The sequence below is a fragment of the Chironomus tepperi genome, unplaced genomic scaffold (genome assembly GCF_022539635.2).
Source record: "Chironomus tepperi strain 1889 unplaced genomic scaffold, CSIRO-AGI_Ctep_v1 contig_172, whole genome shotgun sequence".
Taxonomy (NCBI): Eukaryota; Metazoa; Arthropoda; class Insecta; order Diptera; family Chironomidae; genus Chironomus; species Chironomus tepperi.
In genome coordinates, this window is record NW_027226294.1 from 560,123 (window position 1) to 573,948 (window position 13,826).

Consider the following 13,826-nt stretch of genomic DNA (forward strand, 5'->3'; position numbering starts at 1 on the left):
TAAATAGGATGAAATGAATGGATTTTTACTATAAGTGATACTTTTCTGTTGACAGGTATTTGCGGACGATATTGATCCCCCCTGTGGTGAGGATCCGTCACAAGAACCATGTATTACTGGTCATTGGATAACGCCTATTGCCATGTCAATGTATCTATTGATTGCCAACATTTTGCTCATAAATCTTCTAATTGCTGTTTTCAATAATATATTCAATGAGACAAATTCCATTTCACATCAAGTCTGGATGTTCCAAAGATTCACAGTTGTTATGGAATATCAACAAAAGCCTGTCTTGCCACCGCCACTAATTTGCATTTGCCATTTTTATTGTCTATTGAAATATTGCTTTCGAAAGGCAAAAGGACTTCAGGAAGTTCGTGATAATGGATTAAAGTTATTTTTGGAAAAGGATGATATGGAAAGACTTTACGATTTTGAGGAAGAATGTGTCGAAGGATTCTTTCAAGAACAAAATATGATTCTATTACAATCGACAGAGGAGAGAATAAAGAACACAGACGAAAGGGTTGAGAATATGTATCAAAAAATCGAGGATATCAATACAAAGGAAAATCTTCAAGTGCTGTCAATTCAAAATATGGAATTTCGTTTGAGAAAAATGGAAGAATCAACAGAGCAAATATTGAATCACTTGGCCGTAATTCATCGATTTATGTCAACACATATAAATGATGATAATGATATTGCTCAGGGTTCAATTGCCAATTTGAGTTTTCCGCATCCACTTGATATCCATAGAAATCGTACAGTGTCAGAAAATGATTCGGGAAATATGTTGACGACTATTATGCCAACAACAGCAGTAGCATATGATAGACGACCTAGAAAATTCAATCGTTCGTTAACGGAAGTACGTTCGGATGCTTATATATTTGACGAAGGTGCACATTTTGAAGTGCGTACAGTTCTCGAAGAAAATGAATTAATGAATTCAACTGATGATATGACTGATTTAGCAGGTTCAATTCGTAATAGAAAATTATCAGTTCAATCAGAAGAACCAGAATTTTGTGCAGATACACCGATTGTTCAACCAAATCCACAAATCAGCATTGAATCAGAACCCCTCCCAGCAATGCCTCCACCATCAACTCTATTGATTCCTCGTTCAGATTCAATCAATCGACGTTCTATATGCATGAGACAAGAAACAACAGCTAGTACAGAGAGTAAAGACACATTGACGCCACTCGATGGTGGTGGGTGTGAGGAGAAAGTAGTCGGTGATGGGACGATAGATGAAATGGAAAGACAACGATATGGCTTAAGGCGAAGAAATTCTCAACTAGGAAGAAGAAATTCTGAATCACAGCATTATGATATAAATAGATCGCAAACAAGTCTAAATTATCTTGGTAATAATCCATTGTCAAAGCGTCAGTTTAGCTTAACACAATCAGAACCAGAGACGGAAATTACTGGTGCAACTGCAACAAAAGGATCAATGAAACCGGGTCGACATATGTTATTACACATTCATGCAGAGTATACATCCATTACAGATGAATTAGAAAGCATGATTGCATCGCCAACTACATCACTGCTAGATGATAAGCCAAAAAATCTTAATGAGCTTACAAATCCCGAGTTTGTAGCATTAATGGAAAAGCAGCACTTGAAAGAGTGTGAAGATGATGATTATGAGATAATGGAAGGATTGTTACAGACAAAAACGTCGTTCGATGGAAGTGATGATAATCTTGAGGGCGGCTTTGAGAGTGACTATTCACAGAGGCGGATGTTGAGACGTGAAACAGCAATTGAGCTTCCAATCACGCCTGCAAAAATGCAGAAAATTGATGAGACTTATACACAACAAAATCCTGAATATCAATTGAAAAATGAAAAGACTCTCGTCCGGACATCATCAATGTCAGATAATAGGACAAGTCAAAATTCTCCACCGAATCACAGAAAGATGAGCTATTTAAATCCTGATTCGTTGGAACAACGATATTGTAAAATATCAGATGAGAGTCTTTACAAAAATTCTAGTACTGAAACTGAATATAGTGCTCAGCCATATCATGTCATTAAGCAGAATTCAAATGACACAAATAGCTCATTTAACATTGATAATTCATCATTCACGAATGACTTATCATTAGATGCTGAAACTAGTCTTAATTCAACGGTCATTGAAAACTCAAATAATGTAAATGATGCAGAACAACGAATGCCTCCTAAAAGAGCATCAACAATGTGCACAAGCGATGCCCGCCCTAGTTTTCTACGAAAACAATTCAGTATGGATCAGAGTAATAAGCGGCCATTGTCTGAGAATCTGGAATGTAGGTCAACGACAGTGGTGCAACATCAACAGCACAATTTACCAAAAATGCCATCGCCAAGACTACACATGCACGTTTTAAAAGAAAGTTCAAGTACAAGTACAGAAGATACAAGAGACGACTCAAGAAAGGTGATTCCAACAATAAGTACACATTTGATACAAGATGATATAGCAAAATTATCATTAAATATTAAAAGTAGTACGGAAGAAGATGATGGAAGTGATGAAAACTTGGAAACTATGTGCTGATTCCTTTCTGTAAAAGTTTTCAAACTTTTTGATTTCATTCGTCCAACTCTCACAAACTGCCATAATAATTACCTAAATGAAATTTTTTTATAAATCATTTATACCACGAAAAATTTTAATTAATAGTTCTTAGTCAAAGGATTAAAGTTGTTTACTGATGCTGATAATTTATACTTTCATCCTTTTTCTACCTATCACGTCAAAATACCCTCGTTGAGAGTGAAATACTTTCTGTTAACGAGTTTTGAAACAATCCCAAGGATCTTTTCAAGTCTATTTTAATGACTTTGTTCTGATTTTCATAAATTTAGTTACAAGAGTCGTCCTTTTATGGATCAAATCAATATTGCTTTGACTTTGGGTTGTTTAAATACTTAACCTCAAAATCAGTTTAGAATGTTACACAGGGGTGCAAGTAGGAGAGGCTCATACCCTGGTCACCAAAATTTAATTTGTTGAATTTTATAAAAATTTGATGAAAAATCCCTTTAGAAATTGAAGGACACCCTACTTGGGTAACAATTTGTGACTACGCGTCTGATCTTAAGGAACGTTCGGAAATTACATAACGCTCTGAGACCAAAGGAAATTTACAATTTTGCCATAAAGTACAAATTGTGGTTCATGATTTTGTTACAAAGCGTTACAATCAGACCTCAAAGTTGACTCGAATTTCAAATCAAGTCCAGTCGACTTGAATCGACTATTTCATACAAAATTTGAGTAGACTTTGAGCTCTGGTTACAATAGAACAGTGTTGTTTATCCTGTGTACCGCGGCACATTAGTGTGTCGTAGAAAGTTTTTGAAAATGCCATGAACCGTATGCTGTGTCCGGTTTCGATCGAGGTTTACCACTAAGGCATACCTCGACGCAAAAAAGTTTGGACAACACTGCAATAGAGCGATAGAAGTGCAATTTTCATCGTTACGTAATTTCCGAACGTTCCCTTACTGCAAATTTTGAAATGTTTATTAGGAATGAAACTCCCAATAAATTTGCACAGCATTTCTTATTTTATTAAAGATGGAAATTCCTTTCTTATTAAGGAAAAAATAATCTGCTCTTATTTATGATCCTACCCCCTTTTTTCCACAACATCCATTAAGTTGCCATTAAGCAGAAAACTTATTCATAAATTCAAATTCAATTTCAACATCAAGTTGAAGAACGAAAGACACAAATTTGTGTGGAGTTTTAATTCAAAATACTAAGAAATATTGGAAGAGATTCCGTGGAGAATTAAGCATATCATATGACTTAATTTCTCCGAAAATTTAATAATGTACTTAGAACAATGAAATTATTTTGAAAATGTTACAAAATGTCTTTGTTACCTGTACTACTTATATAGTATATTAAGTTACATGAAAAAGTTTATAGAATCAGTTACACAAGATGTAAATACCTAATGTTTTATGTTCAAATGTACAGAAGATGATAATTTATGAATTATTGTCCCGAGTGACACAAATGAAGAAGGCTACGGCACGGAGCTTTTCAAAACTTAACATCAGAGCTCGATGTCGACTCGAATTTTGTATGGAAAAGTCGATTCAAGTAGGCTTGACTCCATACTAAAATTCGAGTCGGCTGCAAGTTCCGATTAACCCCTAATGGAAGTCGCTTCCTAGTGACATTTCAAATGGCTACCAAATTATGGCTGACAGCCTTTCTTGAAAAGCTCCATGTCATAGCCTCCTACATTTGTGTCCCACTGGGCGTGTCTAAAATGAAGGAAGTGAAACTTTTTGAAAACTTAATTGAACGTCTGGCCTATATTTGAAAAAGAAACCCCACCCTATAAATATTGTAACTTAAAAAAATATCAAATGTCGTTATGAAAAATTATCATAATACATGAGCTCATTGTGATGGACTTTGCATTGGGAATGAACGTTTATGTCTGAAATTTTTATGAGATGTAAAAAGTAAATTTTTTTTGAGAGGTTTTTATCCATTTTTATGTCAAAATTGGAGATAAAATTTTTTCCCAATATTTTTAGGAGGGTTTCATTCATGAGTGACGTCCATTAGTAAATTGAAAATTTTGTAGGAATTGCTCTGAAAACCTCAAATTTTAAAATCCAAATTTAGATCCATTAAGATTGAAAAATGCCAACTTTAAAGTCATTTGACGTCATTTATGAGCAGTCCCCAATTGATATATCTCGTTTGACATGACAATATATTTTAGGGTTGAAATGAAAAATGTTGATATTTCCCACGAATTGGTTAAAAAAAAGTTTACCATTACCTCTCCTGACTACTTAAACATTTGGTATTACTGGAGAACTTTATTTATCGCTCACGAAACCTTTTTTGTGTGTGTGTATGCGTGTTCTCCATTCACCACGTGAACCTTCCTACCTTAATATTACAATCATACCTATCAATTTACTTACTTCTTTTTGTAAAAAAGAGAAATGAAAATAAGAGATTTTTTTGATATAAAAGATTTCATTATGTGATTCGAATCGATTCGAGTGAATGCTGTACATTTATATATTCATATCTATCTACCTACCTATTTACTTACCTATTTGTCATGAATAATATTCCTCTTATACTCTATATAATGTACATGTATGAATGTATTATAATCAAATCAAGACAAATTATTTGTGTATTTTTATGCTCTGAGGCTTCTTTTTGCTAAAGGAATGCAATGTCTATAGAAATTCTAAATGGAAGTTCTATCCAAGTATAAAAACAAATGTATAACTTAATTACCCTTGAGTCAGACAAAAGAATCTTTAATAATTAAGCAGGCTTTCAATTCCTTTTAGTTCCTTACATATTTCATGAGAAATTGTCATTAATGATAAATCTGGCTGTTTAAAAGGAATAACTTTATTAATATCAATCTGATGACTTAAATCTACTACTTAAAAAAATTGATCATTTTATTAAATAATTGAATTGAAACTTAATTAAGGTTTAAACGTATTCATATATCGGTTGAGCAATGGAACCAAATAAGAAAAATGGATATTCGTTTATAAAAAAAAAGATTTTATATCACAAATTAGTGACGAGAAAGAAGTTAAATTTAATAAAAAGAATTACTTAATGTGTATCCAATAAAACAAGACAATATTCCAGGAAATAATATATCAAATGAACAATTTGCATTATTATTTAACAACAAGCTTTCAATTTCAGGAAGTACTTATGATTCATGAAAGTGTTGATAAATAGGTCAACTGTAGCAATAAAGCATGTCGAGTATACTGTAAAATTAAGAATTTATTTATCCACACGAGAGTTTATTGCTTCCTTTTATGATTTATGATCGATACTCCCACTTCGATTGCTTTTTTTCAGATTCCTCATTTCTACACTTCATAATATCTTGAGACTCTGTTATTTGATATTTACCCCTTTTTGACTCTTGTACAGCACTTCATCTTTGGGTTGTCAATAAAAGTAAACTTTTATGTACTGGAGCATCTGTGTAGATTTTTTATAGAAGCTGTGTCTTTATTTTTCAGTTTCAAACTTTATGGAACTAATAAAGAAGATAGACTTTAACATAGCTTGACTTGTTTTTATTCAAAGCAATTGTACGAAAATCTAAGCATGCAATTTCCATTTTATTCTTTAAATAGATAAGACACACATCCTTTTTAGAATGGAAGGCACTGATTCTCGATATGTGTTGTATATACTGTTATTCTCAAGCTACTGACCTCAATAAATGTTGACAATGTCCAACAATCAATTTCGTAACAACTTAAAAGCATCACACCTAATGCTGAGCATAAAGAATAGATCTTTTTGATGTTTATCCATGCTTTACCAAAATAAGAATGAAGTAGTGTCAAGACGACAATAAGTCAGTGACACACATAAGTATCCAATACCTAGCGACATACATAAGTATTCAATCCCTAGCGCCACAAATGAAGTTGGCTTCACCACTGAGCTTTTAAGGATTCGCACTTTTACTAATACCAAATTTAAATCGGCTCCATTTGATGGCCAAATGACTGCCTAACGGTGGTATCACTCGGGGATGAATAAACGCAGGATTGAGTGGAAAATGGGGTATTATGTGACCCGGGAATTATTGATCTTTAATTGCTCTTAGATAATCAATATCCCGAACAGCACGATGTGTTTGCTAGGTCACCTCTATGTCGCCGAATTGAAGAAAATACTCAAACTTGCACATGAATTGCCGTTACCGCACCGTGATGAGAGATTTTGACAAATCTTTTAAAAATGCAGTTCATTACATTGTATTGCTCATGATGTGATGGACCGACAGCAATGATAAATCAAAAGTCACATCCAGTGAAACTTAAACGACCTTTAAAGAATGTAAATGTTAATTAAATTACTATCAATGTCAAGAAATCAACAAACAAATGCAAACATCTCTAAAGACTATTAAATGACAACTAGATACATATTTTGTAGTCATCAATCCAGTCCTGCAATTTAAATTCATCGCATAAAAGCAGAGAAGAAGTCAAATCATCCATATCAATTCAAAACAATCCAACAACAAAAGAGAAAGTTTGTTGGTAACACTTTTAGCATAAAAGCTTTAATCAATAAAGATGAAGATGGAGCAAATAAAGTTTTGAGCTTCATCTTAAAGGATAAAAGAATGAGAGGAAGAGCAAAGAACTTTAACAAAATAGAATATAAATTCAATCATGACCAAATCATTGTCAAATGGAAATGAAATCAACTAACAAGCATAATGTTGATTTTTCTTGTCCATGAAGCATATGATTGATGTAAAAGAAGTTCCCACGAATGAACATTTAAAATACTGTGATGATAATTGAGTTCAAGGCGTTTTGAACTTTAAATCACCTACTCGTATTATAAATAATTCAGCATATCTGTAACCTAATTAAATGAAATTATGTTAATCTACTTTATTCAACATCCCGTTAAGTATACTTGGAATAATTTAAATCCTTATGTATAACAAAGAAATGCTTAATGTAACATGATATTTAAATGAATTAGATATGATATGTGCAAATTTTTCAGCATATACGCGCAATTTTCTCATCTCAAATATTTCCTTTATCTCTTTTTTGACAAAATTCTTGCTTTGTTTCGGATACAATGTTGAAAATTCTCTTACTGCTTGTTCCTATTCTGAGAAATACTTGAACAAGTAATTGAAACAAAATAGCATTGTGCAGAAATGACAGTAACAAACCAGATTTACGTCGAACTCGACTTTGTAAGCACACATTCTGTATGACATCTTCCAGTCCATTTACTAATTATGTAAGCTCATTGGCAATATTGAAATTTCGCATATTTGATTGCATCCTTGTTTGCATAAATGTAAAACAAATTTGCCTGCTTTTGAGCAATTTTGTTAATTAAAAATTCGTACATCTATCATTCATCTCATTTGTCAATTCTTTCTCACTGTCTGTTTTCCATTTCTCATTTGTTGACATTGAAATTCCCCAAAAACAAATCAATCAATTTTAACATGCTACGTTTGGAAACTAGCTAACCCGAGCAGCACAGTGTGTTAGCTAGGACACAGCGGTACATAAAGTGTAAGATATCAACCCGATCTGCACAAAATATTCATGGCAACCATATGGCGTTCATAATGGTAATTTTCATGTTAATATCCCATAAAAATGCACTTGATTGCCATGTGGCCGACACCTGGTTGCCATTAAAAACGTGTGCCGATTAAGCAAGTAATCTTGACGGCACCGTGAAGATGATTTTAACACACTTACACAGCGGAGTGTGCCGCTCGGGAAATTCTCACATGAGCTCATGAAAGCATTATTTCTTGAGAAATTATGCAAGCGGGAAGTAGATTAAGTGAACTGAATATGATTCAGACTAAACAATTTCTATCTCTTTCTCCTCAATTTAACCATACATAAGTAAACTTAGCGAATTGCCTTCATTAAAAATCAATCACAAGACGAGGAAATGATTTATTATAGCACCACATTTTAGGAAGAGACATGAATGTAGGCAGATAAATGAGTTGACTTATTTTTATGAATTTTTTAAGGCATATGAAATTGAAATTGAGACAAGAAGCATTTCATGGATAAAAAAGGAGTATAAAATTGACAGCTGAATAATAAAATTTATTGAATTGATGAAGAATGGTGAGGAATCGAGAAGAAAAATTTCTGTTATTAACCAAGGAACACAAAATTTATATTTGAATCCCGAGAAACATATCAACGTTGAAACATTTAACGGATTTTATTTGAATTTTTAGTCATGTCATAGTTTCTTGTCCCTCTTATTTAACGGTAAATTTGAATTTATCAATTTACAAAACACGCGTTGTAAGGAAAACTTTAAAGTTAAAATAATTAATTTAAGCAAGTTTACTACATTTTAAATGTATTTAGATAGATATATCAGGTCCAATCAAACTATAGAAACCTACTACATAACTATTTTTCTCTGTAATTGGCCATTAAAGGTAAAAATTGTGAATTAAATTTTTGGGCTTTAAGAATATAGAAATAAACAAATAATCACATCCAATTAAAGACAATCTCTTTAAAGCACAGCAGCAGATACTCATAATTCCATATTTTGTGGATCACATTTAAATTTCCTTTAAGCATAATTAATTTACTTTCAAAGGCAAAAATGACACGAAAAAAAAATCCAATTCCTTTTTAGGGGATGTTAACAAGTGACGTTAATCAAAAAATTGTACACCATGCAGTTTTAAACATTTCATTTCCAATTTCAACAAACGTTCCATAGATATTCATCAAAGTCTAATAATTTACATATCCCAAAAAGACTACCTGTGGAAAATCATCATGATCTAAATTTGATTGTCGGGAAGCTCATTTCTGTTTATGCTGAATGTTTTTGAATATTGAAGAGGATCTACATCATGAAATGACATGTTCGTGGTATATTTTTATATGCCTTTCGTAATCATAAAGCTTGTGAATGTGAGTATATTCATGTACATGAAATGTATCCATAAACATTATTCATTTAAGCCATCAATAAGTTTAAAGGAAAATTGAAAGGATTACAGTAATTTTTGTATTAGGCAACAACTTCAAAACAACCAAAAAGTACAAAGCTGTTGCTTTTTCATGACCTTCTGAGAATCATCTGAATTCGCCCTACAGAATGGCTTTAGGTGTATATCGATTTCGACATTTCAATGTAATATATATCTCCGTAAAATCGTGTTTTAAGGAAAGTCAGTCCACAAAACATTGTTGGAAATAAATGAAATTTACGGTAAATACCACAAAACCATTCTTAAGGACGTTGTCAAATGCAATTGTGGAAATGTAATTAAAGAGCTTCTTTAGATTTGTTTGTACAATTTCTTTTGTATTGGGATATTCCGTACATTTGGGGAAGCTTTAATTTTGATACTAAAATCTTTTCGTACCATTTCTGTTCATATTTAATCTCTGCGGTTTGAATTTACTAAAATTACTGGTGTAAATGTTGTAGACATGTCAACAATAAAAGTTGTTGTATTCTTACCAAAATAGAATTAACTTTTGTGACAGTTTCTCCAGCTTGCTTTGTCATCAAATTTTTTAAGGCATTAAAAAATAGAACAACTGAATTTTGAGATAGTATGTATCTGCGAAACTACTGAAGTAAGCAAACAAATAAATTTTGTTTGTTGTGACAAAGTCGTTACTTCTTTCGTAAATATTTACTGTGAAATTTACACCGGATTTCACCCACGGACACATTGTATTTGAAATAAGATTGTTGTTGTCGAATCGGAAAGTCTTTGAGCTTTAAATAGAGTGATTGCATGGAACTCATTAGGAGATACATTCAGTACTTCCATTTTTGTCATTATTATCAAAAGAAGCTCAGAAGCTACTCGCATAGCTTATGTTATTTACATCATTTGTTTCGTGAAAGACAAATGAGTTTTTGATTTGCTGCTGGAGCTTTTATTTTCATCGAGTTTGTAATTGTTATGACGATGTACATTGAATCGTAATTAGTATTTTTAACCCATTTTTAAGAAGGGAATTTATTGCTTACTTCATTTTGACCGAGAATCCATTAACGTTTGCTGTTTCTTTATTTTTCCCGTGATACTTTGCTCTGTATCCCTTCATATACCAAAGTGTTGATTAACCTCTTTACTTTTTCCTTTAAATTAATTTCAGATGTTTACTCTTTGAGTGCTTAAACACAACCGAGTGTTCTCACTGAAAATTCTTTCTTTTCCCGCCGAAATTGCCGAAGTTCAAACTTTGAACTCCGTTTTTGAATTTTGAGTTTACGTTATTTTTCAAATCCTGAATGACCGTTATTTGCAAAGTTGAGTAATTAATGAAATATTAAATTTTGTAAATTTCTAAATTTCAATTCTAGCCATTTATTCTACACTTTTTTAAACAGACATCTTGAAATTGAAATGACTTTTTATAGATCCCGATTGGTTATTTTCTTTTTTACATAAATTTCAATCCAAGCCAGTTTGAACAGAGTGAAATTGAAATGACGCATCCCGATTGGGACATGAACAGACATTCTACGATATTCAATCATATACTCTTTTCACTGAGCATATCGGAGGTTAGTAGACTAAAATGTCAACTTGTCGCACAGAGCATTCAAGTGGTCTCCTAGATGCTAACAAAAGTCAAACAAAAATCATATTCATAGCAATTTAAAATTTTCTAATAATCACACAACCCCAAGTGGATGTCATTCAATGTCACAAGTTCATGATACTTTAAACAGCGCGTTCTACAGTTAGTCTTTATTACCAGCTTATTATAATTTGCATACCACGCATGTTTTTCAATTTTCCTCCAAGTTTTTAATGACTCTTTCAATTTTACATTCATGTCAATCGAGTACGCAAATATTTAAAGAGAGAAAAAAAATTTAATTCTCCATTAATTGAATGAGTCCAGTGTAATTTGGTCATCAACATTAAATAAAGTCTAATTAGTACCAGTTGAATGTTTTCATGAAAATGAAGCACTTTACTGACCTTTTCGCTATTTCATCAATGTGACAGAAGAAAAAATCATCATCTTGGATGCTTCAACCTTTTCGCCTTTTTAAATGAAAAATGAGAAAAAAACTGAAAAGGATTTGACTGTAAGAAAGTAAGCCTAAATATACAGAAATAAAGGAAATTAAACAAAAGAGAAATTAAAGCTTAAATAACAACATTGCTGTGATGAAGCAAATGATGATAATAAAAGTCACAAAAAGAGATGTCTTTACTGCTATAACACTTATTTATTCTATTATTTATCAGTATAATTAAGAGAAAGTGCTGAATGGTGGAGCATAATTTTATCAATGAAACAAGTTACAGTAATTTAAAATAATATTATAATACAGTCCACTCATTAAATTATGATGAATATATTTTACACTTAATTACATGACTCTTATATTCTTTGCCTTAATTCACTGAAAAAGTTTATGATTTTTGGTACAAAAAAACTTTAATAAAATATTTTGTAATATGATAGGGGGTGGGAGTCGTTTGGATATTAAGGAATTTAAATTTACAGAGATGTAGCTCAAGTTTAGAAATTCTGTTTATATCCAATGTCTTCCTTAAGTATTCTATTTACTGTTCCCAAGATTGAAACATGTTCTCATTAAAAGTTTACTCGACAATATCAAATTTTGTGTATTAATACAAACCCGATCGGCACTTATTAAAATACTTATAACCAAATGACAGCAAAGTTGGTTGTTTTCACCAAGTGCCTGTAAAGATACTGGTAACATGTTGCCATGATATCAACATTTCAATGAGTGTTGATCGGGAAAGAAACAAATTTGTATTTTACAGAATTGCATTTTACTTAAAATTTTCTCACAAAAACCATGAAACAGGTTGTTTTTTTAACTTTAGGCAGTTATATTAAAGAATGATGGAACATTTGCAATATTTCTGTATTAACAAAACTCAACTGAAAGTAGAAAATTTATCAAATCAATTTTTAACAATTTTCTTTGATAGTGTTAGTGTTTACATTAAATTCAAAATTTTGAACGTTGACTCTAAATAACGGTTGCTAAAAATTTGAATTCTATTAAAAAATCTACAAAAACCGTTAAATTTTGAAATCTCTACAAAATTTAGGTTCAAATTTTGAACTTAATTGGAAAAAATTTTAATAAACAATTAAAGAAAGTGATGTCTACCTTTATTGTATGAGAAATGTTCTCTTGACAATGAAAAGGAAAGATCTACATACTCAGTAAAATCCTTAAGCTACGTAATATCCAAACAACTCCTAACAAAATATTTTGCCTGTTCTATCTCTGTAGACGAAAAACTTTCTCATCTGGAATACTGACTAAATTAAAACCCTATTAGTACGCTTACTTCAACACTAAATTAACTTAAACTTTGCTTTTTGTTGTGTTGTAAACTTGTTTTCAAACCACAAAATAAAATTTTTTACTGCATTTTTCTCCTTTTGTTTCATAATAAAAAAGTTATCATGCTTCTTCATCCTCTGAACATTAAGGAGTATAAGGTTACACATCATGTATTGAGGTACGATAATGATATTTGGTTCAATGTACACGTGTACTTTTATTCAACATCGGGTCCTTAAATTTTTAGAAGCTTTTAAATTGCCAGTCGACAACAAAAACATGATGGAGCTTAAACATAACAAAAGCTAATTCCTGACAGTTCCAATTTGATGGCTCTTATCAGCTAAGCCGCTTAAAACCCAAACAAAAGTTATACAGAATATTTTAATACCTTGCAGATGCATCAAATTACATTTAAAGCTCAATGCTGCTACTCGAAAAAGCCATAACTAGTATACACAAAAATATCTGTGAAAGTCATAAATTTAATGTTTTATGCTGCTCTTTTAGGAACAATGGAAGCTTATTGTTATAACTTGAAAATGTATTATTGCTGCTCACATGCTTCTCTTCTTTTTTATTTAGGAATCGAGCTTTTTTCTGCCGGATGAAGGATTGATGTTTAGAATGGGAAAATGCTTTTTACACTTTAAAGGTTATAAAAAGAAGTCACGATCTAATAATCGGACAAAATCGTTGAACTTTGCATAGAAATTCAAAGCTTTTAAAAAGCTCGTTCAGCAACATAAATTTTAAAGATCAGAATCCCCAACATAACAATTCTTGCCGTCAGCACGGCGATGTAGCGGGATCCTCGAGATAACATTGTGCTGCTCGGGCTTTTTATTCTACAAAATAATTCACTTTAAAGTTTTTAAAGCAATTTTAAGCTTTTCCGTGCGACACAACGTCGCAAACCACA

At 31.8% G+C, this 13,826-nt stretch overlaps 1 protein-coding gene across 8 annotated transcripts in view; it reads left to right on the forward strand.

The window, feature by feature from the left end:
* The window catches only part of Trpm (transient receptor potential cation channel, subfamily M), a 47,004-nt gene extending 41,310 nt beyond the window's left edge, over nucleotides 1–5,694 (forward strand). For all 8 annotated transcript variants that reach the window (XM_070638419.1, XM_070638424.1, XM_070638426.1 and 5 more), the window contains one exon: nucleotides 56–5,694. In XM_070638419.1, the coding sequence (XP_070494520.1) occupies nucleotides 56–2,566 (2,511 nt within the window). In that variant the 3' untranslated portion in view covers nucleotides 2,567–5,694. The remainder of the gene's footprint in view (nucleotides 1–55) is intronic.
* Nucleotides 5,695–13,826: the final 8,132 nt, after the last annotated feature.